Source organism: Anas platyrhynchos, chromosome 17 (assembly GCF_047663525.1).
Source record: "Anas platyrhynchos isolate ZD024472 breed Pekin duck chromosome 17, IASCAAS_PekinDuck_T2T, whole genome shotgun sequence".
Classification (NCBI taxonomy): Eukaryota; Metazoa; Chordata; class Aves; order Anseriformes; family Anatidae; genus Anas; species Anas platyrhynchos.
This window is the reverse complement of record NC_092603.1, coordinates 4,881,464-4,909,209: the sequence shown is the minus strand read 5'-3', so window position 1 is coordinate 4,909,209 and position 27,746 is coordinate 4,881,464. Positions and strand designations below refer to the sequence as shown.

General features: G+C 53.6%; 2 protein-coding genes and 1 long non-coding RNA gene across 4 annotated transcripts; 1 reads left to right on the top strand and 2 right to left on the bottom strand.

The window, feature by feature from the left end:
* Positions 1-140: 140 nt before the first annotated feature.
* Positions 141-27,169, bottom strand: LOC101798714 (uncharacterized). The gene is made up of 13 exons (XM_072024754.1): positions 27,160-27,169; positions 26,512-26,675; positions 26,361-26,451; positions 26,045-26,291; positions 25,461-25,638; positions 24,685-24,846; positions 3,775-4,065; positions 2,474-2,635; positions 2,255-2,393; positions 2,032-2,171; positions 1,861-1,934; positions 1,679-1,754; positions 141-392 (listed from the first exon to the last, which is right to left on the bottom strand). Exons 1-13 carry the CDS (start codon positions 27,167-27,169, stop codon positions 348-350), a joined length of 1,779 nt encoding a protein of 592 aa, XP_071880855.1. The 3' UTR covers positions 141-347.
* On the top strand, positions 4,919-13,387 carry LOC113842193 (carboxy-terminal kinesin 2). 2 transcript variants are annotated; one of them, XM_072025062.1, is made up of 14 exons: positions 4,920-5,109; positions 5,182-5,272; positions 5,342-5,588; positions 5,995-6,172; positions 6,789-6,935; positions 7,839-7,967; positions 8,217-8,327; positions 10,108-10,281; positions 11,416-11,577; positions 11,659-11,797; positions 11,881-12,020; positions 12,118-12,191; positions 12,298-12,373; positions 13,141-13,387. In XM_072025062.1, the coding sequence occupies exons 1-14, from the start codon at positions 4,960-4,962 to the stop codon at positions 13,183-13,185; spliced, it is 1,863 nt and encodes a 620-aa protein (XP_071881163.1). In that variant the 5' UTR covers positions 4,920-4,959; the 3' UTR covers positions 13,186-13,387. The 2 variants fall into 2 exon arrangements, with proteins under 2 accessions (XP_071881164.1, XP_071881163.1); XM_072025063.1 differs by lacking the exon at positions 6,789-6,935 and having other exon boundaries at positions 4,919-5,109.
* LOC139998956 (uncharacterized) lies at positions 19,012-23,311 on the bottom strand. The gene is made up of 2 exons (XR_011803902.1): positions 23,124-23,311; positions 19,012-21,347 (listed from the first exon to the last, which is right to left on the bottom strand). It is a non-coding gene; the product is annotated as an uncharacterized lncRNA (long non-coding RNA).
* Positions 27,170-27,746: the final 577 nt, after the last annotated feature.

Sequence of the window (27,746 nt, the reverse complement as noted above, 5' to 3'; positions counted from 1 at the left end):
TGACATGGGGTGGAAGCACCAACGTTGGGGACAAAAAGGAACGTTTTTGGGGTCAAAACCGTGTGTTTTGGGGCAGATTGGAATTTCACACATAGGGTTGGTGCAGGCAGGAGAGGAAGAAAATTGATTGCAGCTGGAAATTGACAGCTTTTTTTTTTCTTTTAATTATTAGAAGAGTTTTTGCTTATTTACATGTTTATTAAGGTCAGGCTAAAAGGAACAGCTGCACACACCCCACGCAGACATCCCACCCCCAGAGGCGACAGCCTACACCCCCTGCACCCCCCCCACCACAAACGGGGGGGGGGGAGGGGAATTTGGGGGGGGGAGTCCCGGTGGTCCTGGGGCTACTTCTTGTTGGCGTGGGCCGTGCCCACCATGCACTCGTTCACCTGGGGGGCGAACGAGGGGGGTGAGGGGGGTCCAGACCCCTAAATCTGCCCCATAACCCCCCCAAATGCCCCCCCGTATCCTAAAACTGCCCCAAAATGCCCCCAAAAGGCCCCCCACTAACCCAAATCCAACCCAAACCCACCCCAAAAGGCCCCCCCGGATCCCAAATCTCCCCATAACCCCCCCAAAAGGCCCCCATATCCCAAATCTACCCCAAACCCCCCCAAACCCACCCCATAACCCCCCAAAAGCTGCCCCATAACCCCCCCAACTCACCCCCATATCTTAAATTTGCCCCATCACCCCCCAAAACCCGCACCAAAACCCCCAAAATCACACCCCCATCCCAAATCCATCCCATAATACCCCAAAACCTGTCCCTAACCCTCCCAAACCTACCCCATAACCGCCAAAAACCTGTCCCCCATATCCCAAATCTTCCCTTTATCCCCACTAAATCCCCCCATTCACGCCCCCATATCCCAAACCCACCACCTAACCCCCCTCAAATCACCCCCCATATCCCAAACCTGCCCTATAATCCCCCCAAAACCACCCCAAAATCACACCATCCCGAACCTACCCCATAAACCCCCAAAACTTGTCCCGTAAACCCCAAATCCTCCCCCCATATCCCATAACCCCACTAAATCATCCCCTTATATCCCAAATCTGCCCTATAATCCCCCAAAACCTCCAAAACTTGCCGAATCACACCCCCATATCCCAAACACACCCCATAACCTCTCCCAAATCCCCCCCATGACCTCCCCCAAATCCCCCCCATGTCCAAAATCCAAAACCCATACCCTGTACCCCAAACTCACCGTATAACCCCCAAAACCTGTCCCCCATATCCCATTACTTGCCCTCCTTATCCCATAACCCTATGAAATCACCCCCTGTGCCCCAAATTTGCCCTCTAACACCCCAAACCAACCCCCCCATCCCAAACCTGCCCCTGAACCCATCCCCACGTTCTCCCCCCCGAGCACCCCCAACACATCCTACATCTCCCCCAACCTCTGCCCGCAGATTTCCCACGGCACCCCAAATCACCGTGTCCCAAAGATCCCCAAATCCACCCCAAACGCCCCCCATACCATAATGTTTACCCCCCCCCAAAATTCTTCCCCCAAAACCACCCCAAAACCCTCCTCCCCAGGCCCTCCCCGCTCCCTCCCTCCAAAACCATCCCCAAAAACCACCCCAAAACCCTTCCCCACCCCCACCCCAATCCAAACCCTCCCCTAAACCCCCAAAAACCCCATTATTTCCCCCAAACCTTGCTGGCAAAGCGCAGGGAGTTGAGTGACTCGGCGAAGTTCTCCTCCAGCGGCGAGATGTTGACGAACATGAGCCTGGGTGGGGGCGATCCACGGCATAGCGGGGTGTCCGAGCGGGGTGCACCCTACACCCTCGACCCTAAAACCACCCCGTCACCCTAAAAAAAAAAACCCCGCTCACATTTTGGCGTTGCCCCTCAGCGAGTTTTGCAGCAGGTAGGTCAGCTTGCTGTTGCGGTACGGCACGTGCGGCTCCTACGGGGACAAAAATCGTTATAGGATGGGGAGGAAAGCGACAAAATTTTGGGGTCGTGGCCCCAAAATCGCTCTTTTTTCCCCAAAAAATCAGCACCTTGTTGGAGATGGCCATGATGACCAGCCCCAGCGTGGCCAGGCTGCTGTTGATGGCTTGGGTCTCGCGCAGCCGCTGCCCGCTGGCTTGGCATTTATCCAAGCGCTCGCTGCCCGCCAGGTCCACCAGGCTCAGCACCGCTGGGTTGGGGGAGGATTTCGGGTGAGGAAGAGGAGGTCGGCACCCCCCGGGGAGGAAGAAAACCCCAAAAAGAGGCGCTCACAGCTGCAGCGGAGGGCGCGGGAGGCGTTGGAGCCCTGGATGTGGAGCTGGAAGACGCAGTGGCTGCGGGACGAGCGGTCGTTGAGCGCCGTGCGCGCCACCGAGCGCTTGGAGGTGGCCGTCTGCAGCAGCCCCAGCACCTGGGGGGGGGGGCAAATTTGGGGTTAAAAAATGGAAAAATACATCAAACGGACTCCGAGGGGCGTTTTGGGTTTCTTACCTCGTCCTCGGAGGCCACGGGGACGCAGCGCAGGTTGGGGACGTGCAGCTCCTTGCTGGCCGAGCTGACGTGGCGGATCTCCAGCTCGCCCCCCCTGTCCCCCCCCAGCAGGTCCCGCAGCGCCTCGTTGTAGATCTCCAGGAAGCTGGCGCTGAAACTGTACTTTGGGGGGGTCAGGGGGGCGCAAAATCCCCCCAAAAAGGGGCCCCGAGTGCCTAAAGAACCACCAAAAGCCTCCAAACCCTATAAAGAACCCCAAAGAGCCCCCAAAAGAGCAGACCCAAAGTCCCCAAAGCTAAAGAAATTCCCCCCAAAACCCCACCCTAAACCCCCCCAAAAGCCCTGCTCCCCCCAAAAAAGCCCCCAAAAGCCCTAACACCCCCAAAAAGCCCCCAAAGCCCTAAACCCCCCAAAAAAAGCCCCCCAAAGCCCTAAACCCCCCCAAAAAGCCCCCCAAATCCCTAACACCCTCCAAAAAAAGCCCCAAAAAAGCCTCCAAAAGCCCTAACTCCCCCCCCAAAGAAGCCCCCAAAAGCCCTAAACCCCCCTAAAGAAGGCTCCAAAAGCCCTATATTAGCCTCCAGAAAGCCCTAACCCTCCCAAAAAGCCCCCCAAAAGCCCTAACCCCCCCAAAGAAAAGAACCCCAAGAAGCCCTAAACCCCCCAAACACCTTAAACCCCCCAAAGTCCCAAAAGGCTCAAAACCCCCTCAAAAAAGCCCCTAAAAGACCAAATACCCCTAAAAAAAGCTCCCCAAAGCCCTAAATTAGCCCCCAAAAGCCCTAACCTCCCCCCAAAAAGCCCCCCAAAAGACCCCAAAGCCCTAACCCCCCCCAAAAAAGCCCCCAAAAGATCTAAATTAGCCTCCAGAAAGCCCTAATCCCCCTAAAAGCCCCCCAAAAGCCCTAACCCCCCCCCGAAAAGTACCCCAAGAAGCCCTAAACACCCCCCAAACACCTTAAACCCCCAAAAGGCTCAAACCCCATCCAAAAATGCCCCTAAAAGACCTAATCCCCCCCAGAAAAAGATCTCAAAAGCCGTAATCCCCCAAAAAAGGCCTAACCCCTCAAAAAAGCCTCCCAGAAGCCCTAAGGCCCCCCCAAAAGCGCTAACACACCCAAAGAAGCCCCCAAAAGCCCTAAGCGCCGCCCAAAGAAGCCCCAAAAAGCCTTAAACCCCCCTCAAAGAAGCTCCTGAAAGCCCTAACTCCCCCCCAAAAAGCCCCAAAATCCCCCAAATAGCCCTAAACCCCCCCCCAAAAAGCCCCCAACACCCCCAAAACTCGGTGCCTCGGCCCCCACCTGCCACCCTTTGTGCTCCAGCTGGCGGGCGCCCCCGAAGAGGTGCCGCACGGCGCGGGGGATCACCCCCCAACTTGTGGGGTCGGCGCCCCCCGGCCCCTCCATGGTGTAGGTTTTGCCGCTGCCCGTCTGCCCGTAGGCGAAGATGCAGACGGGGTACCCGTCCAGGGCCGACTGGGGGGGGACGGGGGGGGGTTTATAGGGCAAATGGGGGGAAAAAGGGGTCTTTTGGGGGAAAATAAGGGTCATTGGGGGGAGTTCAGGGGTAAACGGGGGCATTTGGGGTGGAAACTAGGGGGAAATGGGGCTCTTATGGGGGGGAAATGGAGGCGAAATGGGGGGAGTTCAGGGGCAAATGGGGGCGTTTGGGGTGGAAACTGGGAGGAATGGGGGCACTTGTGGGGGAAATGGGCGGGAAATAGGGGTCTTTTGGGGGAAAACAGGGGGCAAATGGGGGCATTTGGGGTGGAAATAGGGGGAATGGGGGCACTTGTGGGGAAAATGGGGGGGAAATAGGGGTCTTTGGGGGGAGTTCAGGGGCAAATGGGGGCGTTTGGGGTGGAAACGGGGGAAATAGGGCTCTTTGGGGGGGGAAATAGGGTGGAAACTGGGGGGAATGGAGGCACTTGTGGGGGAAATAGGGGTCTTTGGGGGGAAATGGGGGCATTTGGGGTGGAAACTTGGGGGGAATGGGGGTACTTATGGGGGAAACGGGGAGAAACGGGGGAAATAGGGGTCTTTGGTGGGAAATGAGGGGCAAATGGGGGCATTTGGGGTGGAAATAGGGGGGAATGGGGGCACTTGTGGGGAAAAAGGGCAAAATAGGGGTCTTTGGGGGGAGTTCAGGGGCAAATGGGGGTGTTTGGGGTGGAAACTGGGGGAATGGGGGCAGAAACAGGCATTTATGGGGGAAATGGGAGCACTTAGGGTGGGAAGGGGGAGCTTTGAGGTCAGTTCGGGGAGAAATGGGGAGACTCTGGGGGGAGTTCAGGGGCAAACAGGGGGCTTTGGGGTGAAGCCCCGCCTCCCCCCTCCCTCCCTGCCGGCCGTTACCCCGCGAGCGCGGCCACGTGACCCCCCGCGCGCCTCCCTATTGGCCGGCGCACCGGGGCGGCGCGCGGCGATTGGTGGAGGCGGCGCCCAATGGGAGCGCGGGGCGGGAGCGGTTTGAGTGTGCGCGCCGCAATGGCGGCGAGGCCCGGCGGCGGCGGCGGCGCCCGCCCGGTACCGGCCACGGCGGCGGCTGCGTCACTTCCGGCCGCCTCCCGGTTACCGGTGCGCAAGGCCCACGCCAAGCGCGCGGCGGCCGCGCCTGAGCCGGAGGCTCCCGAACAGGTTGGGCCCCGCTCCCGTTCCCGGTGCCGTTCCCGGTGCCGGTTCCGGTCTCACCCTCCCGTTCTCCCGTAGAAACGGCGCCGCTCCGGGCCCCGAGCGGGCTGGGCTCCCAGCAGCCGCGCCCCGTTGCGGGCTATCAGCGTCCCGACGGCACCAGGCCCAGGTAGGGCGGCACCGGGGGGGTCCCGGTTCCACCGTTCGGTCGCGGTGACCCCCCCGTGCCCCCCCCCAGGGCTTCTCCGCAAGGCCATGACCGTCGCCGCAGCCCCCCAGGCCGGGAAAAAGGCCCCGGGGGCGGCTTCGGGATCGGCAGCGCCGCCTCCGGTACCGGGGGTGCGGTGGCGGGCGGCGGGGGACCCGAGGGGGCAGCTGGCGGAGCTGCGGGAGAAGATAAGGGGCCTGGAGGATGACAACCGGCAGCTCCGGGAGCAGCTGCAGCACAGCCGGGCCCGGGAGGAGGAGCTGGAGGGACAAGTGAGGTGAGAGCCCCGGTAACACCACCCCCCGGTACCGGTTTGCACCCTCCCGGTAACCGGGGACCTGTCCCCTGACCCCTTCTGTACCCGGGGACCCCATTCCGGTAACCAGGGACCCCCCACTCCGGTAATGGAGGACCTGTCCCCTTTCCCCCCAGTACCGGGGACCCCCCTCCGGTAACCGGGAACTCCCCCCCGGTAACCGGGGACCCGTCCCCTTCCCCCTCCAGTGCCCGGGGACCCCCCTCCGGTAACCGGGGACTCTCCCCCTTCCCTGTCTGGTACTGGGAACCCCCCTCAGGGTACGGAAGCCCCCTCCCCTTCCCCCTCCGATACCCGGGGACCCCCCCTCCGATACCAGAGACCCCCCCCCCTCCGGTAACGGCGCCCCCCCCCCGGTGCCTCCCAGCTCTCTGCGCACGGAGCTGCAGCAGTCCCAGGAGGAGCGGTCCCGGTGGCAGCGGGAGGCGGAGGCGCAGGCGGCCGAGCGGCAGCGGCTGGCGGCTGAGCTCCAGGAGCGGCACCGGCAGCTGGAGGAGCTCCGGGAGGCGGCGCGGGACCGGGAGGAGCAGCTGGGGGCCGCCCAGGTGGGTACGAGGCTGATTTCCCCCCCCCCCCCCCCACGGGGCAAAACCAGCAAAACGCGGGATTCTGCCCCAAAATGGGCTGCGAGGAGCGCAGCTGGAGATGCTTCGGGGGGCTTTTTACCCGATTTCGGGGTGTTTTGCCGGATTTTTCCCCAATTGTTGTCTTCTCCCAAATTATTCCCCGTACCCCCCTAAATTATTATCTTAGGCTCCCCTGATTATTGGGGTCTTCCCCCCCAACCCTTCCTGATATTGGGGCATTTCCTCCAGATTTTGGGGGCTCTTCCCCGAATTCTGCTTGGCTTTTCCCGCAAACTTTGGGGGAGTTTCCACCAATTCTGTGTGTTTCCCAACCAAATCTTGGTGGGTTTCCCCTCCCCCTGTATTCTGGATGGTTTTTCCCCATGTTTTTTGGGGGGCTCTTCCCGAAGATTTTATAGGTTATTTCCCCAAATTCTTGGTGCTTTTTCTACAAGCTCTTCGCGGACGGGGTACCCAAGTTCTGTGCGTTTTTTCCCTAAAGTTTTGAATTTTTACATCCAATTCTTGGCGCTCCTGTCTTGGCCGACGGCGTTGGGCGCCTCTTGGCCAACGGGGTCGGGCCTTTCCCCCCCAGGCGGAGCTGCGGGAGGTGTCGGGGGCGCTGTCGCGGCGCGAGGCGGAGGTGTCGGAGCTGCGGGCGCTGGCGGGGGCGCAGGAGGAGCATTTGCACGCGCTGGAGATGGAGCGACGCTGCCTGCACAACCAGCTGCAGGAGCTCAAGGTGCACCGGGGGGGCTGACACTGAAAATATCAATAATAATTTAAAAACCAGGATTCACTTCGGGGGATTTTTCACCCCAAGATGTAAAAAATAATAAAAATAATAAATAATAGTAATAATAATAACATTAGTATTTCATGTTTTGTTTTTGTCAAAATTAAAAAAAAATGTTTTTTTTTTCTCAAACTTTTTTTAAAATAACATTCCTGTTTTTTCCTCAAAGTTAAAAAATATCATTTATTCTTTTTTCTCAAAATTGAAAAACAAAACCTTTTTTTAGTTTGCTCAAATAAAAAATCATCTTTCTTTTTTTGATTTTTACTGAAATTTTAAAAAGTCAAAAGAACACTTCTTTTATTTCTCAAAATTTAAAATAGAATAACTCATTTCATTTTTTGAGCTTTTTTGCTCAGAGTTTAACAAATACATATGTTTTTGCCCCAAATTTTTAAAAATACAAAAACAAATCATTTTTTTGCTCAGTTAAAAAAAAAAAAAACACTTAATTTTCCCTCAAATTAAAAAAAAATATATAAAATGCTTAGTTTTTCTTGCTCAAAATTAAACAAATACATAGTTTTGGGGGTTTTGCCCCAAATCTATAAACAACAGAATGGTCATGGTTCGTTTCTGGTTTTTTGTTCAAAATTGTAAGAGTATATAAGAATATAAATATTTAACTCTGAAAGTTTTTCTTATATATCCATACTTAAATACAGAAAAATACAGAAAAATAATCTGTCTGACAAGTGGCAGTCGGGCAGGGCTCAGGGCTGTGGCAATTGGGGCCACGTCAGGTCACCATTGGGATCCCCCAAGGCTCCGTTTTAGGGCCAGTCCTCTTCAAGTCCTCGATATTCTACAAAATACCTTTTTTTCCCTTTTTTTTTTCCCCCTCCCCAGGGGAACATCCGTGTCTTCTGCCGCGTGCGCCCGCTGCTGGCGGCCGAGCAGGAGGCGCAGAAGGGGCTGGAGCACCTCCACTTCCCCCCCGAGGACAACAAGACGCTGGTGCTCTGCAGGACCGAGGGGGTGAGCGCCAATTTGGGGTGCCCCGACCCCAAATCAGGGCTGGGGGGGGCACCCCCTGCTGCTCCCGCTCCCAAATCCTCCACGGCCCTACAAGCGGGCGGCCCTATAACGGGGGCAGGAGGCCCTATAAGCCCGATATCTCCCCGTATTGCACATCAGGCTGGGAATAGGGCTCGTGGTGACCCCCCCAAATCCTGACACGTCCCCCCCGACCCTATTTCCCCCCCCGACCCTAATTTCCCCCCCCAGTCCCATACAGGGCGGCGGGGCGAGGTGCGCTACGACTTCAGCTTCGACCGCGTCTTCCCGCCCGGCGCCTCGCAGGAGGACGTCTTCGAGGAGATCGCGCTGCTCGTGCAGGTGCCCCCCCATAAAGGACCCCCCCTTTTCCCCAAAATTGCCCGTTTCCCCCGTGTTTCACCCCAAAGCGCCTCCATCGCCACCCAAACCCCCCCAAGTGCTCCCCAGGGTCCCCATTTCTACCTTTTTTCCCCCATAAATCCCCCCGTTTACCCCCCCAAACTGTCCCCCAAAGCCCCTTTTTCCCCATTTCCCCCCAAACTGCCCCCATTTCCCCCATAAATCCCCCTCTTTCCCCACCAAGGTCCCAGTTTCTGCCCATTCCCCCCCCAAACTCCCCCGTCTTCCTCTATTTCCCCCATAAATGTCCTATTTCCCCCCAAAGCGCCCCCGTTTGACACAAGTGACCCCAAAGGCTCCCGTTTCCCCCCAAAATGCCTCCATTTGCCCCTGAACTGCTCCCAAAGTGCCCCTGTTTCCCCCAAAAAGTCCCCATTTCCCCCCCAAGGCCCCTGTTTCTATCCCATTTCCCCCTTTTCCACCCCCAAAGGCCCCCTATTTCCCCTATAAGTGCCCCCATTTCCTTCCCACGCTCCCCCAAAGGCCCCCGTTTCTCCCTGAACTGACCCCAAAGCCCCCCCATTTCCCCTATAAATGCCCCCGTTTCTGCCTGTTGCCCCCCAAAGGCTCCCAAATTTCCACCCCAAAGTGCCCCTATTTCCCCCGGTTTTCACCCCAAAGCCCCCTGTTTGCCCCTGAACTCCCCCCAGAGTCTCCCCATTTCTCCCTGAACTGACCTCAAAGCTCCCCCTTCCCACCCTAAGTGCTCCCATTTCCCCCATAAATGCCTGTTTCTGCCCCCATTCCCCCAGTTTCCACCCCAAACACCCCCATTTGCCCCTGAACTCCCCCCAAAGACCCCTATTTTGCCCTTTTTCCCCACAAGTGCCCCCATTCCCCCCTATTTCCACCCCAAATGCCCCCATTTGCCCCTCATTTCCCACCAAAGACCCCTATTTCCCCCGTTTCTCCCCGTTTCCCCCATAAGTACCCGCATTCCCCCCTATTTCCACCCCAAATGCCCCCATTTGCCCCTCATTTCCCCCCAAAGACCCCTATTTCCCCCGTTTCTCCCCGTTTCCCCCATAAGTACCCCCATTCCCCCCTATTTCCACCCCAAATGCCCCCATTTGCCCCTCATTTCCCCCCAAAGACCCCTATTTCCCCCGTTTCTCCCCGTTTCCCCCATAAGTACCCCCATTCCCCCCAAGTTTCCACCCCAAATGCCCCCATTTCCCCCCAAAGACCCCTATTTCCCCCACAAGTGCCTCCATTCCCCCCAGTTTCCACCCTATTTCCCCCCCCAAAGAGCCCTATTTCCCCCCAGTTTCCACCCCAAACGCCCCCATTTGCCCCTGAACTCCCCCCAAAGACCCCTATTTCCCCCCCATTTTCCCCACAAGTGCCCCCATTCCCCCTATTTCCACCCCAAATGCCCCCATTTGCCCCCTGTTTTCCCCCAAAAGACCCCTATTTCCCGCCCATTTCCCCCACAAGTGCCCCCATTTGCCCCCTATTTTCCCCCAAAAGACCCCTATTTCCCGCCCATTTCCCCCACAAGTGCCCCCATTCCTCCCAGTTTCCACCCCAAACGCCCCCATTTGCCCCTGAACTCCCCCCATTTCGCCTCCATTTCCCCCCCATAAGAGCCCCATTTCCCCCTAGTTTCCACCCCAAATGCCCCCGTTTACCCCTGAACTCCCCCCAATGACCCTTATTTTCCCCCAAAAGACCCCTTTTTCCCCCCATTTGCCCTATAAACCCCCCCGTCCCCCCCCAGTCGGCCCTGGACGGGTACCCCGTCTGCATCTTCGCCTACGGGCAGACGGGCAGCGGCAAAACCTACACCATGGAGGGGCCGGGGGGCGCCGACCCCACAAGTTGGGGGGTGATCCCCCGCGCCGTGCGGCACCTCTTCGGGGGCGCCCGCCAGCTGGAGCACAAAGGGTGGCAGGTGGGGGCCGAGGCACCGAGTTTTGGGGGTGTTGGGGGCTTTTTGGGGGGGGGTTTAGGGCTATTTGGGGGATTTTGGGGCTTTTTGGGGGGGAGTTAGGGCTTTCAGGAGCTTCTTTGAGGGGGGTTTAAGGCTTTTTGGGGCTTCTTTGGGCGGCGCTTAGGGCTTTTGGGGGCTTCTTTGGGTGTGTTAGCGCTTTTGGGGGGGCCTTAGGGCTTCTGGGAGGCTTTTTTGAGGGGTTAGGCCTTTTTTGGGGGATTACGGCTTTTGAGATCTTTTTCTGGGGGGGATTAGGTCTTTTAGGGGCATTTTTGGATGGGGTTTGAGCCTTTTGGGGGTTTAAGGTGTTTGGGGGGTGTTTAGGGCTTCTTGGGGTACTTTTCGGGGGGAGGTTAGGGCTTTTGGGGGGCTTTTAGGGGGATTAGGGCTTTCTGGAGGCTAATTTAGATCTTTTGGGGGCTTTTTTGGGGGGGGTTAGGGCTTTGGGGTCTTTTGGGGGGCTTTTTGGGGGGAGGTTAGGGCTTTTGGGGGCTAATTTAGGGCTTTGGGGAGCTTTTTTTAGGGGTATTTGGTCTTTTAGGGGCTTTTTTGAGGGGGTTTTGAGCCTTTTGGGACTTTGGGGGGTTTAAGGTGTTTGGGGGGTTTAGGGCTTCTTGGGGTTCTTTGGGGGGGTTAGGGCTTTTGGGGGGCTTTTTGGGAGGGTTAGGGCTTTCTGGAGGCTAATATAGGGCTTTTGGAGCCTTCTTTAGGGGGGTTTAGGGCTTTTGGGGGCTTCTTTGGGGGGGGAGTTAGGGCTTTTGGAGGCTTTTTTGGGGCTTTTTTTGGAGGGTGTTAGGGATTTGGGGGGCTTTTGGGGGGGGTTTAGGGCTTTGGGGGGCTTTTTTTGGGGGGTTTAGGGCTTTGGGGGCTTTTTGGGGGTGTTAGGGCTTTTGGGGGCTTTTTTGGGGGGAGCAGGGCTTTTGGGGGGGTTTAGGGTGGGGTTTTGGGGGGAATTTCTTTAGCTTTGGGGACTTTGGGTCTGCTCTTTTGGGGGCTCTTTGGGGTTCTTTATAGGGTTTGGAGGCTTTTGGTGGTTCTTTAGGCACTCGGGGCCCCTTTTTGGGGGGATTTTGCGCCCCCCTGACCCCCCCAAAGTACAGTTTCAGCGCCAGCTTCCTGGAGATCTACAACGAGGCGCTGCGGGACCTGCTGGGGGGGGACAGGGGGGGCGAGCTGGAGATCCGCCACGTCAGCTCGGCCAGCAAGGAGCTGCACGTCCCCAACCTGCGCTGCGTCCCCGTGGCCTCCGAGGACGAGGTAAGAAACCCAAAACGCCCCTCGGAGTCCGTTTGATGTATTTTTCCATTTTTTAACCCCAAATTTGCCCCCCCCCCCCAGGTGCTGGGGCTGCTGCAGACGGCCGCCTCCAAGCGCTCGGTGGCGCGCACGGCGCTCAACGACCGCTCGTCCCGCAGCCACTGCGTCTTCCAGCTCCACATCCAGGGCTCCAACGCCTCCCGCGCCCTCCGCTGCAGCTGTGAGCGCCTCTTTTTGGGGTTTTCTTCCTCCCCGGGGGGTGCCGACCTCCTCTTCCTCACCCGAAATCCTCCCCCAACCCAGCGGTGCTGAGCCTGGTGGACCTGGCGGGCAGCGAGCGCTTGGATAAATGCCAAGCCAGCGGGCAGCGGCTGCGCGAGACCCAAGCCATCAACAGCAGCCTGGCCACGCTGGGGCTGGTCATCATGGCCATCTCCAACAAGGTGCTGATTTTTTGGGGAAAAAAGAGCGATTTTGGGGCCACGACCCCAAAATTTTGTCGCTTTCCTCCCCATCCTATAACGATTTTTGTCCCCGTAGGAGCCGCACGTGCCGTACCGCAACAGCAAGCTGACCTACCTGCTGCAAAACTCGCTGAGGGGCAACGCCAAAATGTGAGCGGGGTTTTTTTTTTTAGGGTGACGGGGTGGTTTTAGGGTCGAGGGTGTAGGGTGCACCCCGCTCGGACACCCCGCTATGCCGTGGATCGCCCCCACCCAGGCTCATGTTCGTCAACATCTCGCCGCTGGAGGAGAACTTCGCCGAGTCACTCAACTCCCTGCGCTTTGCCAGCAAGGTTTGGGGGAAATAATGGGGTTTTTGGGGGTTTAGGGGAGGGTTTGGATTGGGGTGGGGGTGGGGAAGGGTTTTGGGGTGGTTTTTGGGGATGGTTTTGGAGGGAGGGAGCGGGGAGGGCCTGGGGAGGAGGGTTTTGGGGTGGTTTTGGGGGAAGAATTTTGGGGGGGGGTAAACATTATGGTATGGGGGGCGTTTGGGGTGGATTTGGGGATCTTTGGGACACGGTGATTTGGGGTGCCGTGGGAAATCTGCGGGCAGAGGTTGGGGGAGATGTAGGATGTGTTGGGGGTGCTCGGGGGGGAGAACGTGGGGATGGGTTCAGGGGCAGGTTTGGGATGGGGGGGTTGGTTTGGGGTGTTAGAGGGCAAATTTGGGGCACAGGGGGTGATTTCATAGGGTTATGGGATAAGGAGGGCAAGTAATGGGATATGGGGGACAGGTTTTGGGGGTTATACGGTGAGTTTGGGGTACAGGGTATGGGTTTTGGATTTTGGACATGGGGGGGATTTGGGGGAGGTCATGGGGGGGATTTGGGGGAGGTTATGGGGTGTGTTTGGGATATGGGGGTGTGATTCGGCAAGTTTTGGAGGTTTTGGGGGATTATAGGGCAGATTTGGGATATAAGGGGATGGGTTGGATTTGGGTTAGTGGGGGGCCTTTTGGGAGCATTTTGGGGCAGTTTTAGGATACGGGGGGGCATTTGGGGGGGTTATGGGGCAGATTTGTGGGTCTGGACCCCCCTCACCCCCCTCGTTCGCCCCCCAGGTGAACGAGTGCATGGTGGGCACGGCCCACGCCAACAAGAAGTAGCCCCAGGACCACCGGGACTCCCCCCCCCAAATTCCCCTCCCCCCCCCCGTTTGTGGTGGGGGGGGTGCAGGGGGTGTAGGCTGTCGCCTCTGGGGGTGGGATGTCTGCGTGGGGTGTGTGCAGCTGTTCCTTTTAGCCTGACCTTAATAAACATGGAAATAAGCAAAAACTCTTCTAATAATTAAAAAAAAACAAAACTGTCGATTCCCAGCTGCAATCAATTTTCTTCCTCCTGCCTGCACCAACCCTATGTGTGAAATTCCAATCTGCCCCAAAACACACGGTTTTGACCCCAAAATGTTCCTTTTTGTCCCTAACATTGGTGCTTCCACCCGCGTCGTGTTAGTTTCCAGTGCTACCACCAAAACTCCTGATTTATCTGTTAAAAATGGGGTTAAAATAACAATAACTCTCCCCAGTTTCATCTGCCTTGTCCAGATGGGCAGAGCAGGGAGCTCTATAGGGAAAATCCATAGGGAAAACCTTCCCCAGAGCACGTTTCTGTCCTATACCCCTCTTGGCACCTATAGGGGAATATGAACAGCCTGCAGGGTCCCACATTCTGATGAGAAAAATCTCATCAAATAACAATAAATTAATGCTTTGAGACTTTTTTTTGCCAGTTAATTATAAAAGTGTAAAATACTCCAGGAAGATACAGGCTCAAAACCCAGAAGTTCATCATCATCCTCACAACTATTTTTTCATAGAGCTAATAGTTCACCAGAGTAAAATAAAAAGACAAATAGCTTAAGAGAGTTATTAAAGTATTAAGTTATTAAAACAAATTAAAAATAAAGAGTTTATTACAGTTTTTGTTAACGTTTGGTCCCCTAATGTGAGAAACACTCCGTAGCCAATAACTTAGGCTCAGGCGAGGATCTCAGTGAAGTAGTAATTTATTCGCGATTGCAATGGCGGGCGCCCCACAAGTAGGAGAGAGCGCATCTACTAGTTCCAAAACACAGTTTATATACCTTTTGATGGCAGGACCCTCCCCTGTTTCCCCACTGAGTGGGTAATCCAGGTTCACAATCTATCTGATGCTTCACAAACAATGCATGGCCTTCAGTTGCCGGCCTGTTAAATTTCAAATTTCTTTTGACATTTTTACTGTTTGAAGTGGTAATGTTTCTTCACTTACCTGACTTGACACCGTGATTTTCACCTAATTGTCCTAAGGAGTCTGGTTGCCTGCATTTTACTAGGTCGCCTGCTAAACTTTCTTATCACTGTAAGCATATCTCAGTACCACATTCCCTCCTTCTAAACAATGTAACTCTGCAAAAACAACATTTCTATTCCCACAATTCCCCCCTTTTCTTTTTTTTATAAACTGTTGATTTTTGCAAAACCTTTCTCTAAGGTGCAATTTGATAGACTTCTTCTTCTTTGCTTTCTTTGCTTTCCATCTCCTCATTATCTCCTTAGCTGAGTAAGGTGGTAGCTCCATGGTCATTTGTTTCAATAGTGCGGTTTCAGTTAACCACTGTACTAGTCCTCTTACACAGGGGATAATGCAGCAACCAATGGCTGTCAAAACTCCTACAACTACGATCAAGGATGTAAATATGCCTACTTTTTCTGCCAATTCACTGGCAAGGGTGGTAAGCCCTTGCAATGTTCTTGTTACCGAGCCATCTGGGACACTATTGTTGGGTATAAGAGTGCAACAATGGTTGCTCAGTATTAGACACACAAACACACCTCCTTCCTCTGCGAGCATCATATCTAATGCTATCCTGTTTTCCCAAGCCATTTTGCTGATGGCATCTAGTTGTTCATCGATTCCTCTCATCGCATCCTTGGTATAATTGATGAATCTCTGCTGATTATAATAGAAATAATTAATCCAATCCACATTTTTATTGATTGTTACCCACCAGAACAGTGACTCAAACCCTGCAGCAATTTGATTTCTGGCTTTATGTTCATCTGGAACTCCTCTAGGTACCCCAATAGAATCTATATATACTCTATCAGCAAATGATATTCCTAAGCCTCTTTTACTTCTGGGTATTTGTGATGTTTCTCTTTCAAATGCCACGGTGAAGGGTATAGCTAATTGAACAAGTGCGCAAGTGCCTTCCCAATTAGATGGTAGGGTGGACCGTAAGATCTTCCCTCCACTGTACCACCAGAGATCTGCCCTGGGGATCTCTAGTCTTGAGCAGTTTCCCATCAAGTCCTTGGCAGCAGAAGGCAAATTCTCCCAGATGCCAGGTAGCACTCACACCCTGCCGTGAGAGGCAAGCTGTATGGTTACCTATAGCTGTAGAGAATGCAGGGGGAACTGCGATATTGTTATCATGCAAGAAACAGCAAAGAGAGACTTACAGGCCTCATTTCCCCAGGCAGTCTTTTCTTGGTACAATGCAATCATATATCGCATCCCTTGGGAGTCTTTGGTCCACCCCCATGGGAAGGGCATTATCTGGGCAATCGGTCATCCCGAGGCACAAGCATAGCAATAGCTACGGTTGAGACTCTGGACGGTATATTTGACCCATTCTATCCAGGCATTCACATCCCCATACCTTGTTTGAACTGACACATTTCAGAGGGCTTCCTGTTTTCTCTCCTGTTTTCTCCTTCAGTTTCTCCCTTTCTCTGATGGCAATAGAGGATCGTTTCCATACAGTATTCTCAATCTGGCTGTTGGGTCTCTCTCAGTTATTGGTTCTCTCTGCTCAATTGTCGTTAGGCATTTAAATCTCCACAAGCTAACACCTCACAAACATCGAACGTGACAGAATGTGGTACATAACCCTCTGTCACAGTCACCCATATTTTGATGGGGTATCCCGTTTTTGCTATTATCTGGTCGTGCCTTTTGCAAGTTGCCAATTGACCAAGGCCTTCTCTGAGGCCTAGAATCACTAAAATCAAAATTAGTAATCAATTTTTCCCTGTCATTATTTTTAAACCTTAGGTTTCCAAATAATTATTGATACAAAAAGTAAGATGTACACTACTACTATAACAACCCCCCCTTGGGAGCACTGCAATTCACTATAGGTCTGTCCTTTCTCTCAATCACAAGTCACAGTCGTTAGTTACCTGTGAAAATAAAAGGTTAGTTTACAATTGTAAGCTCTTATCTTGCTCAGAGTCCACTATGAGATTTTTCAATTTCAACTTCCAACAAGTCTTTTGTAGGAACAGCTTCCCAGGTACTAGCGTCGACGGATGCCTTCACTCGAGTATAGTGAGTCCAACCTTTTTCCACAGTTCTTAGGCTGTTTCAGTGGTTAGTAATTGTCCTTCCCATTCAGGCCGGAGCTGACTCTTTCCAGGTCCAAACCAGGACCCGGTTTCCTGGGTGATGGTGGTGAATGGGGAATTCCAAAGGTGGGGTTTGAGCCAACAACCCACAGGTCCTGAGAAATGACAAAGAAGAGGACAACCCCAGAATACAGTTCTTAAGAAAACTCTCTTGTTTTGAATTGTGGTATCTCATCCCTTCTGCCCAGATAGGGCAATCTGAACAGCATCTCATATGGTAAAATTCCTATATCATTTTTTTGGTGCTGTTTAAACCTGTAGGAGTAAGCATTTTACCCAAGGAAGTTGGGTTTCTAACACTAGTTTAGTTAATTGCTTCTTTAATGTCTGATTCATTCGTTCCACCTTCCCAGAAGAGGAGGGGTGCCAGGGGCTGTGAAAATCCCACTCAATCTCTAAGGCCTGCTTTAACCCTTGCAGTAAAGCTTTACGCCCATCCAGTCACGTGGTCAATTAGGACAAACAAGTAACTCAGTAAAGTCTACCTGTATACTTTGGAAAGGTCAAACCCCTGGCTCCCGTCCTCTTCTAGATGGATTACAGAAGACCTTTTTATTTACCTTTTGACATATGGTACATCCTCTACATATGTGCTTCCCTAAAGTGTATATTCCTACACAGACATACTTTCTTATCACATATTGCTTGCACCTCCCAATGACTCTTCTGATGTAAAACAGTTAATATTTGCCTCATTATCACTTTATTCAGCATTTCTCTCCCATCAGGGAGTATCCATTTTCCTTCAGACTTCATGGCTCCTGATTCCTTAAAAAAAATCTTTCTTTTAAAACTTTTTAGTTCTTTCTTAATTTTCAACAATTCCCTGAATCCTCTCTGCATTTATTCTGTTTTCCTTCAGACATTAGATGCCTTAAATACCTGACTTCTCTTTCTCCATATTGTAATTTATTTATTTTTTTAATATTCCCAAGCCCTGCTTTCCCAGAAAGTTGAATAGCTTGTTAGTAGCTTTCTTCACAACTCTTTTCTCCTGTCCTGACAATAGAAAACGATCCACATATTTGTTAACATTAATACCTCCTTGGGAGGTTGTAATTGCTCCAAAATCTTTTTTAGAACTTAACCAAATAGATAGGTGGCCCAGTAAACCCTTGGGGGTAAAATTGTCCACCTATATTGTTGCTTCCGCCCCCATTTCAGGGTCTTTCCAGTCAGAGGTGAATATACATGCATGTTTGCTCTCAGGGCCTGAGAGCACTCCATTAATAACACTGTTATTCCAGTCTAACAATTTACTAGTTGAATGCCCAATTTAATCATCAAATCCCTTCTCAACAAGTTAGTCCCTGCCTTGGGTACATACAATAATTACCCAGTGATCATTTTATCCTCTGGTCTCAGCTTGGTATCCCCCAAAAGTGGCACTGTTATCCCAGTCCCTTCTGCCCCCATCACTTTTTAGGGTTTCATTAGTTAATTTAATCCCTGATACTTTACAAGTCAGTAATGACCTAGCTGCTCCCCAGTGTATTGGGTTTGATGGCAAGGTTCGGGGGCTGTGAGTGGGGGGCGTGGGAAACTGCAGTGGCAGCCCCCGTGAGAAAAACCCAGAAGCCTCCCCGTGGCAGGTAAGAGACAATTTCATTCGGCCCCTAAGGGGCTCACTGCCGCCCAGAGCCAAGCCATAAGCAATACAGTCCGTGCCTCTGTGAGAGCACAGCCACGAAAACAAACAAAGAAACAAACAAAAACCTGCTGCTCAACAGCAGTTGGGAGAGCGAGAAACCCCCCCGCAGACACCAAAGTCAGTGCAGAAGGAGGGGGAGGAGGCACTCCAGGCGCTGGAGCCGAAGCCCCCCTGTGGCCGCTGGAGAGGCCCCTGGTGGAGCAGGCTGTTCCCCCCTCCCCGATGCTTGGGAAACTGACCAAACACCACAGCAAATATGCAAATATACCAAAACTTCTAGACTGTTACTTAGATAATGCCTACATCACCTTTCCCTGCTCATTCAATTTCAAACAGCTCTGTTAAATACTACATGCCACACCTTTAACACCTTCAGCAACCCTTTTAACACTTCCTTTATCTTTCTCCAGCCCGTACTTTTCTAATACCAGCACCAAAGGCTCAGTCAGGGTCCAACTTAATTCCATACCTTTTCCCTCCAAGATACTGAAACAACATATCAATATAGTATATTTCATGCCATTTTCCTTCTTTCCTCCTTCTTCCACTCCCGATATTCCTATTCCAAGTGGCCAGCCTGGCCACACTTAAAACATCTTATCAAAGCCTGTCTCTGCTAGGACTCAGGCCACAACACAGGCAGCCTTCTTTGCCTGCCATTCCTTCATCTCTCTTCCTCTCCTTTCCATCCTGGCCCTGACTCCCCCTGAAGATTTTCTTCCTCTTTCTCCAACCCTCTGCCTCACTACCCGCTGCACTGTCAATACCATTAGTTTCTTCGCTCTTTTTTTTTTTTTTTCCTTCTTACCTCCCCTCCGGACACACACCTCCAGGGCCTCCCGCAGGAGGGTCCCCCAGTGACTGTTCACTACATCCCCCCACCTTCTGAAGCATTTTCTGCGTATTCTGCCAGGCTTTAATCACACAATGAACTTTCAAGAGCCCTTGGGATACTGGGTCCTCAGGTCTCATCCCCAAGTACTTTCTCATTCTGACCCCAAGTCTCTCATATGATTTCTGTGTTGCACACTATTATTATTCCAGCCAGGATTGGCAAGTGGGTATTTCTGCCCTGCCGGTATTACCCCTGGTCCTGGAGGATGAGCTCTTTCCCATTCTTGTATAGCAGCTCTCCTCCTGATCATTCCCGTTTCTTTCCCTGTAAACAACATACTTACAGACATAATTCCCTCCCCCAAGAGTATAAATCAGGTCGTAGGAACTGGTCTAATTGTTCAACTAGGCTGTTGGGGTCCTCGAATAAAGACTTCCTCTCCTTCTTAAAAGTTCTAACCTCTCTGCTGGTAAGGAGGAGGGGGTAGTTCACCTAAGAGGATATACAGTTAGTGTTAGTACTGTTAGTATCAGGGAAGGCAAAATTCTCAATATCTCTTCTACCTTGTTCTAATTCTTGCCAGAGCCTAGAGTACGATCCTTCTTTAGGGACAGTGTTAATTACAGTCCCTGTCTCCCTTCCTGGAGTGACTGCTGCTGCCACCAGTTCAATATTAAGATTATAGGGAACATAACTTGGCTCCTTCTCTAAAAAAGGAATCTTCTTGTTTACACATAGATTTAAAGCCTGAATTTTCATCAGACCCGTATTTTGGCCAAAATACTGCTGTTTCCTTAATTGGTTCTTTTGTCCAGACTGATACACAATATTTAACCTTTTTTTTAAAATTATTTTTCTTTTACAATCCCTCTAATTTTGGGATTATGTTTCCAATTTCTTATAATTCTTCAGGAAGAACTATTAGTAGGCACTCCCCCAGGGATATCTCCCTGTCCCCTGGAACTCATATCTTCCCATTTTCCTAACCCTCGCCCGTATGTGCTACAGAAATTTCCCTTCTGCAGTGTACCACACACCAACGTACTGAAAAATGGGGGTGTACCGCCAAGCACTTCCCCGTGCCAGCGTTACCGCACACCTATGAGTTTACCAGATTCCCTGGAACTCGTGCTTCCCATCTTTCCTAACCCTCACCAGTATGTGCTACAGAATTTTCCCTTCTGCAGTTTACCACACACCAACGTACTGAAAGATGGGGGTGTACCGCCAAGCACTTCCCCGTGCCAGCGTTACCGCACACCTGAGTTTACCAGATTCCCTGGTGTACTTCCAAGCACTTCCCCGTGCAAGGATTACCGTACACCAGATTCCCCTGGTGTAGTGCCAGCACTTCCCCGTGCAAGGGCTTACCATACACCAGATACCCGACCCCCAAGGCAATACTTAATATTTCTTACCTTGGTCTGTGCACAGAGTTACCGGATCGATTCTTAAAAACCCGGAGTGCCTACCTTCTTCCTTTCCCCACTACTTCACGGATCCTGCCTCTTTAACCAGTCTCGGGCCCTCTGTCAGCTTTCCGCAGAACCGCCACCGTCGATGCACAGGACCGCTGAAATCAGCGGGGCATGCCTTCCTGCTGCTGCGGCGGTGGGGCTCCCCAGTAGGTGACTGGATCCCGGACGAGCCCCCAAATTGTGAGAAACACTCCGTAGCCAATAACTTAGGCTCAGGCGAGGATCTCAGTGAAGTAGTAATTTATTCACGATTGCAATGGCGGGCGCCCCACAAGCAGGAGAGAGCGCCTCTACTAGTTCCAAAACACAGTTTATATACCTTTTGATGGCAGGACCCTCCCCTGTTTCCCCACTGAGTGGGTAATCCAGGTTCACAATCTATCTGATGCTTCACAAACAATGCATGGCCTTCAGTTGCCGGCCTGTTAAATTTCAAATTTCTTTTGACATTTTTAGTGCTTGAAGTGGTAATGTTTCTTCACTTACCTGACTTGACTTGACACCGTGATTTTCACCTAATTGTCCTAAGGAGTCTGGTTGTCTGCATTTCACTAGGTCGCCTGCTAAACTTTCTTATCACTGTAAGCATATCTCAGTACCACATTCCCTCCTTCTAAACAATGTAACTCTGCAAAAACAACATTTCTATTCCCACACCTAACTATGAGGCACTGTACAACATCACCCCTTCCTTCACCCTTCTGTGAGGGGAATGGCAAAATTTCACTCATATTATTGTCATTTATATTGCCAAATTTTATTTGAAGCCTGATAGTAAGTAGTTACGTGGGCTTTCCTCACCGAATTACCACTTAAAACCCACAATTGCCACCAAACTGCCCCAATATTGCTGCTTTTTGGCCTCTTTCCGCTGTTGTGGGGGGTTGCTACAGGTTTTCACTACACTTCAAATCTGGATCAAGGGCAAAGAGGAGATAAATGAAAGTAAATATCTGTGCAAATATAAAGTCATAAATAGTGTCTGTAAATATTTATATATATAAAATCATCCTTTTCAGTTGTTGTGCTCTGGAGTTTAATTTTGCATCTAAACACATTGCATGTAGGGTCTTCTATGTTCCCTTACCGGCTGGAAGGTTTTTCACTTTATTTTTACACCAAGGAGACCTGATTTAACCTGAATGCTATTCTTGTACTTCCAAGGAACATATATTTAATTTAAAATATATTTAACTAACTCTTTTATCGCTTGTTCACCACAGCTGACCTCCAGCTCACCCCCCTTGTCCCCCCCCAGCAGGTCCCGCAGCACCTCATTGTAGATCTCCAGGAAACTGGCGCTGAAACTGTACTTTGGGGGGGTCAGGGGGGCGCAAAATCCCCCCAAAAAGGGGCCCCGAGTGCCTAAAGAACCACCAAAAGCCTCCAAACCCTATAAAGAACCCCAAAGAGCCCCCAAAAGAGCAGACCCAAAGTCCCCAAAGCTAAAGAAATTCCCCCAAAAACCCACCCTAACCCCCCCACCCCAAAAGCCCTACTCCCCCAAGAAAGCCCTACCCCCTCAAAAAAAGCCCTAAATTAGCCCCCAAAAGACCTACCCCCAAAAAAGCCCCAAAAAAGCCCCCATAAGCCCTAATCCCCCCAAAAGCACCCCAAGAAGCCCTAACCCCCCCAAATGCCTTAAATCCCCCAAAAGAAGCCCCCAAAAGCTCAAAACCCCCTCAAAAAAGCCCCTAAAAGACTTCATTCCCCCCAAAAAAATCTCCCCAAAGCCCTAAACTAGCCCCCCAAAAGCTGTAACCCCCCCCAAAAAAAGCACCCCAAGAAGTCCTAAACCCTCCCAAATGCCTTAAACCCCCAAAAGTCCCAAAATCCCCTCAAAAAAGCCCCTAAAAGACCTAATCCCCCAAAAAAAGCTCCCAAAAGCCATAACTCCCCAAAAAGTCTCCCCAAAAGTCCCCCCAAAAGCCCTAACCTCCAAAAAAAGCCCCCCAAAAGCCCTAAATTAGCCACCAAAAAGCCCTAACACCCCCCCAAAAAAACCCAAAAGCCCCCAAAAACCCTAAGCCCCTCCCAAAAGCACTAACACACCCAAAGAAGCCCCCAAAAGCCCTAAACGCCCCCATAAGACGTCCCCAAAAGCCCTAATCCCCCCAAAAGCACCCCAAGAAGCCCTAAACCTCCCCCAAACACCATAAATCCCCCAAAAGAAGCCCCCAAAAGCTCAAAACTCCCTCCAAAAGGCCCCTAAAAGACCTAATTCCCCCCAAAAATCTCCCCAAAGCCCTAAATTAGCCCCCCAAAAGCTGTAACCCCTCCCAAAAAAGCACCCCAAGAAGTCCTAACCCCCCCCAAATGCCTTAAACCCCCCAAAGTCCCAAAAGGCTCAAAACCCCCTCAAAAAAGCCCCTAAAAGACCTAATGCCCCCAAAAAAGCCCCCAAAAGTCGTAATCCCCCAAAAAAGCCCTAAACACCCAAAAAAAGCCTCCCCAAAAGCTCACCAAAAAGTCCTAACCCCCCAAAAAAGCTCCCCAAAACCCTAAAGTAGCCACCAGAAAGCCCTAACACCCCAAAAAAAGCCCCCCAAAAGCCCTAAGCCCCCCAAAAGCGCTAACACACCCAAAGAAGCCCCCAAAAGCCCTAAGCACCGCCCAAAGAAGCCCCCAAAACCCCTATCTCCCCCCAAAAGCCCCCAACACCCCCAAAACTCGGTGCCTCGGCCCCCACCTGCCACCCTTTGTGCTCCAGCTGGCGGGCGCCCCCGAAGAGGTGCCGCACGGCGCGGGGGATCACCCCCCAACTTGTGGGGTCGGCGCCCCCCGGCCCCTCCATGGTGTAGGTTTTGCCGCTGCCCGTCTGCCCGTAGGCGAAGATGCAGACGGGGTACCCGTCCAGGGCCGACTGGGGGGGGACGGGGGGGGGGTTATAGGGCAAATGGGGGGAAAAAGGGGTCTTTTGGGGGAAAATAAGGGTCATTGGGGGGAGTTCAGGGGTAAACGGGGGCGTTTGGGGTAGAAACTGGGGGAATGGGGGCACTTGTGGGGGAAATAGGGGTCTTTGGGGGGAGTCCAGGGGCAAACGGGGGTATTTGGGGTGGAAACTGGGGGGAAATGGGGGTCTTTGGGGGGAAATGGGGGGGAAATAGGGGTCTTTGGGGGGAAATGGGGGCATTTGGTGGGGCTAACGGGGCACTTTGGGGGGGAAACTGGGGCAAACAGGCACTTTTGGGGAGAATGGGAAGAAACAGGGGCATTTATGGGGAAAATGGGGGGAAACAGCGCTTCTTGGGGGGGGAAATAGGGCAGAAACTGGAGGGAATGGGGGCACTTGTGGGGGAAATGGGAGGGAAATAGGGGTCTTTGGGGGGAAATGGGGGCGCACACAGCAGAAGACGCGGATGTTCCCCTGGGGAGGGGGAAAAAAAAAAGGGAAAAAAAGGTATTTTGTAGAATATCGAGGACTTGAAGAGGACTGGCCCTAAAACGGAGCCTTGGGGGATCCCAATGGTGACCTGACGTGGCCCCAATTGCCACAGCCCTGAGCCCTGCCCGACTGCCACTTGTCAGACAGATTATTTTTCTGTATTTTTCTGTATTTAAGTATGGATATATAAGAAAAACTTTCAGAGTTAAATATTTATATTCTTATATACTCTTACAATTCTGAACAAAAAACCAGAAACGAACCATGACCATTCTGTTGTTTATAGATTTTGAGCAAAACCCCCAAAACTATGTATTTTTTTAATTTTGAGCAAGAAAAACTAAGCATTTTATATATTTTTTTTAATTTGAGGGAAAATTAAGTGTTTTTTTTTTTAACTGAGCAAAAAAATGATTTGTTTTTGTATTTTTAAAAATTTGGGGCAAAAACATATGTATTTGTTAAACTCTGAGCAAAAAAGCTCAAAAAATGAAATGAGTTATTCTATTTTAAATTTTGAGAAATAGAAGAAGTGTTCTTTTGACTTTTTAAAATTTCAGTAAAAATCAAAAAAAGAAAGATGATTTTTTATTTGAGCAAACTAAAAAAAGGTTTTGTTTTTCAATTTTGAGAAAAAAGAATAAATGATATTTTTTAACTTTGAGGAAAAAACAGGAATGTTATTTTAAAAAAAGTTTGAGAAAAAAAAACATTTTTTTTTAATTTTGACAAAAACAAAACATGAAATACTAATGTTATTATTATTACTATTATTTATTATTTTTATTATTTTTTACATCTTGGGGTGAAAAATCCCCCGAAACGAATCCTGGTTTTTAAATTATTATTGATATTTTCAGTGTCAGCCCCCCCGGTGCACCTTGAGCTCCTGCAGCTGGTTGTGCAGGCGGCGCCGCTCCATCTCCAGCGCGTGCAAATGCTCCTCCTGCGCCCCCGCCAGCGCCCGCAGCTCCGACACCTCCGCCTCGCGCCGCGACAGCGCCCCCGACACCTCCCGCAGCTCCGCCTGGGGGGGAAAGACCCGACCCCGTTGGCCAAGAGGCGCCCAACGCCGTCGGCCAAGACAGGAGCGCCAAGAATTGGATGTAAAAATTCAAAACTTTAGGGAAAAAACGCACAGAACTTGGGTACCCCGTCCGCGAAGAGCTTGTAGAAAAAGCACCAAGAATTTGGGGAAATAACCTATAAAATCTTCGGGAAGAGCCCCCCAAAAAACATGGGGAAAAACCATCCAGAATACAGGGGGAGGGGAAACCCACCAAGATTTGGTTGGGAAACACACAGAATTGGTGGAAACTCCCCCAAAGTTTGCGGGAAAAGCCAAGCAGAATTCGGGGAAGAGCCCCCAAAATCTGGAGGAAATGCCCCAATATCAGGAAGGGTTGGGGGGGAAGACCCCAATAATCAGGGGAGCCTAAGATAATAATTTAGGGGGGTACGAGGAATAATTTGGGAGAAGACAACAATTGGGGAAAAATCCGGCAAAACACCCCGAAATCGGGTAAAAAGCCCCCCGAAGCATCTCCAGCTGCGCTCCTCGCAGCCCATTTTGGGGCAGAATCCCGCGTTTTGCTGGTTTTGCCCCGTGGGGGGGGGGGGGGAAATCAGCCTCGTACCCACCTGGGCGGCCCCCAGCTGCTCCTCCCGGTCCCGCGCCGCCTCCCGGAGCTCCTCCAGCTGCCGGTGCCGCTCCTGGAGCTCAGCCGCCAGCCGCTGCCGCTCGGCCGCCTGCGCCTCCGGCTCCCGCTGCCACCGGGACCGCTCCTCCTGGGACTGCTGCAGCTCCGTGCGCAGAGAGCTGGGAGGCACCGGGGGGGGGGCGCCGTTACCGGAGGGGGGGGGGTCTCTGGTATCGGAGGGGGGGTCCCCGGGTATCGGAGGGGGAAGGGGAGGGGGCTTCCGTACCCTGAGGGGGGTTCCCAGTACCAGACAGGGAAGGGGGAGAGTCCCCGGTTACCGGAGGGGGGTCCCCGGGCACTGGAGGGGGAAGGGGACGGGTCCCCGGTTACCGGGGGGGAGTTCCCGGTTACCGGAGGGGGGTCCCCGGTACTGGGGGGAAAGGGGACAGGTCCTCCATTACCGGAGTGGGGGGTCCCTGGTTACCGGAATGGGGTCCCCGGGTACAGAAGGGGTCAGGGGACAGGTCCCCGGTTACCGGGAGGGTGCAAACCGGTACCGGGGGGTGGTGTTACCGGGGCTCTCACCTCACTTGTCCCTCCAGCTCCTCCTCCCGGGCCCGGCTGTGCTGCAGCTGCTCCCGGAGCTGCCGGTTGTCATCCTCCAGGCCCCTTATCTTCTCCCGCAGCTCCGCCAGCTGCCCCCTCGGGTCCCCCGCCGCCCGCCGCCGCACCCCCGGTACCGGAGGCGGCGCTGCCGATCCCGAAGCCGCCCCCGGGGCCTTTTTCCCGGCCTGGGGGGCTGCGGCGACGGTCATGGCCTTGCGGAGAAGCCCTGGGGGGGGGCACGGGGGGGTCACCGCGACCGAACGGTGGAACCGGGACCCCCCCGGTGCCGCCCTACCTGGGCCTGGTGCCGTCGGGACGCTGATAGCCCGCAACGGGGCGCGGCTGCTGGGAGCCCAGCCCGCTCGGGGCCCGGAGCGGCGCCGTTTCTACGGGAGAACGGGAGGGTGAGACCGGAACCGGCACCGGGAACGGGAGCGGGGCCCAACCTGTTCGGGAGCCTCCGGCTCAGGCGCGGCCGCCGCGCTCCTGGCGCGGGCCTTGCGCCCCGATGACCCGGAGGTCGGCCGGAAGTGACGCAGCCGCCGCCGTGGCCGGTACCGGGCGGGCGCCGCCGCCGCCGCCGGGCCCCGCCGCCATTGCGGCGCGCACACTCAAACCGCTCCCGCCCCGCGCTCCCATTGGGCGGCGCCTCCGCCAATCGCCGCGCGCCGCCCCGGGGCGCCGGCCAATAGGGAGGCGCGCCGGGGGTCACGTGGCCGCGCAGCCGCGGCCGAGCCCGCCGGGTGGGGGGGCGGGGCTTAGGCGGTGGGGGCGGGGTTTGGGTACAGGGGGCGGGGCTTCGGGGAGTGGGCGGGGCTTGGGTGGCTGGGGGCGGGGGCTTGGGGGCTGTGGGCGGCTCCACGGCGGCAGCGGCGGGGGGGGGGGGGGGCGGGAGCAGGGCCGGGCCCCGGTTGGGGGGGGGGCGGGGGGGGGGCCCGGTGCCGCCGTCCCTCCGCGCCCCCCCCTGGGCCCCCCCCCGCCGCCGCCGCTGCTGCGTCACGGCCCCGCGCTGCCGCCGCCGGCCCCGCCGCCTCCGGTAAGGACCCCCCCGGGACCCCCCCCCAAAAAAAAAAAAAAAAATCCCCCCCCTCAACCCGGTCCCATGCCCCCCCCCCCCCCCCCGAGATCCGGGCTCGGGACCCCCCCCCCCCGATCATAGGCACTGCGTCAGCGCTGCCCCCCCCCCTACACACCGCTCCCCCCCCCAAAAAAAATGCCCCCCCCCCAAAAAAAAATGGGAGCTGGCAGCCCAAAATGGGAGCCCCCCCCAAAAAAAAATCGGAGCCCTTCCAAAAAGTGCGGCACCCCCCCCAAAAAATTGGTCCCCCCCAAAAAAAATTGGACCCCCCCCCAAAAAAAAAAAATTTGGACCCCCCCAATAAAATTTGGACCCCCCCCCTATAGGTAGTGCCCCCCCCCCAAAGTGTGTGACCCCCCCTCCCCAAACTCTGTCCCCCCCCCCCCGGTTTAGGACTCGCCCCCCTTACCCTACCCCAAATGCCCGCCCCCCAGCTGGGACCCCCCCCCAATCTGCCCCCCCCATACCCTACAGGAGCCCCCCCATCTGTGCCCCCCCCATATCTTTCATGACCCCCCCCCATATTTTGGGACCCCAAAATGCCCCCCCCCAATCCCCATACCCTACATGCCCCCCCCCCAATCTGTGCCCCCCCCATACCTT

Excerpts from the sequence above, each read along its gene's own strand:
- LOC101798714 (XM_072024754.1), bottom strand. Across the intron at positions 2,636-3,774 it reads TGGAGCACAAAGGGTGGCAG|TACAGTTTCAGCGCCAGCTT; the intron begins GTGGGGGCCGAG and ends ACCCCCCCAAAG. Across the intron at positions 2,172-2,254 it reads CCGCGCCCTCCGCTGCAGCT|CGGTGCTGAGCCTGGTGGAC; the intron begins GTGAGCGCCTCT and ends CCCCCAACCCAG.
- LOC113842193 (XM_072025062.1), top strand. The coding sequence starts at position 4,960 with ATGGCGGCGAGGCCCGGCGGCGGCGGCGGCGCCCGCCCGGTACCGGCC. Across the intron at positions 6,173-6,788 it reads AGCAGCTGGGGGCCGCCCAG|GCGGAGCTGCGGGAGGTGTC; the intron begins GTGGGTACGAGG and ends TTTCCCCCCCAG. Across the intron at positions 11,798-11,880 it reads CCGCGCCCTCCGCTGCAGCT|CGGTGCTGAGCCTGGTGGAC; the intron begins GTGAGCGCCTCT and ends CCCCCAACCCAG.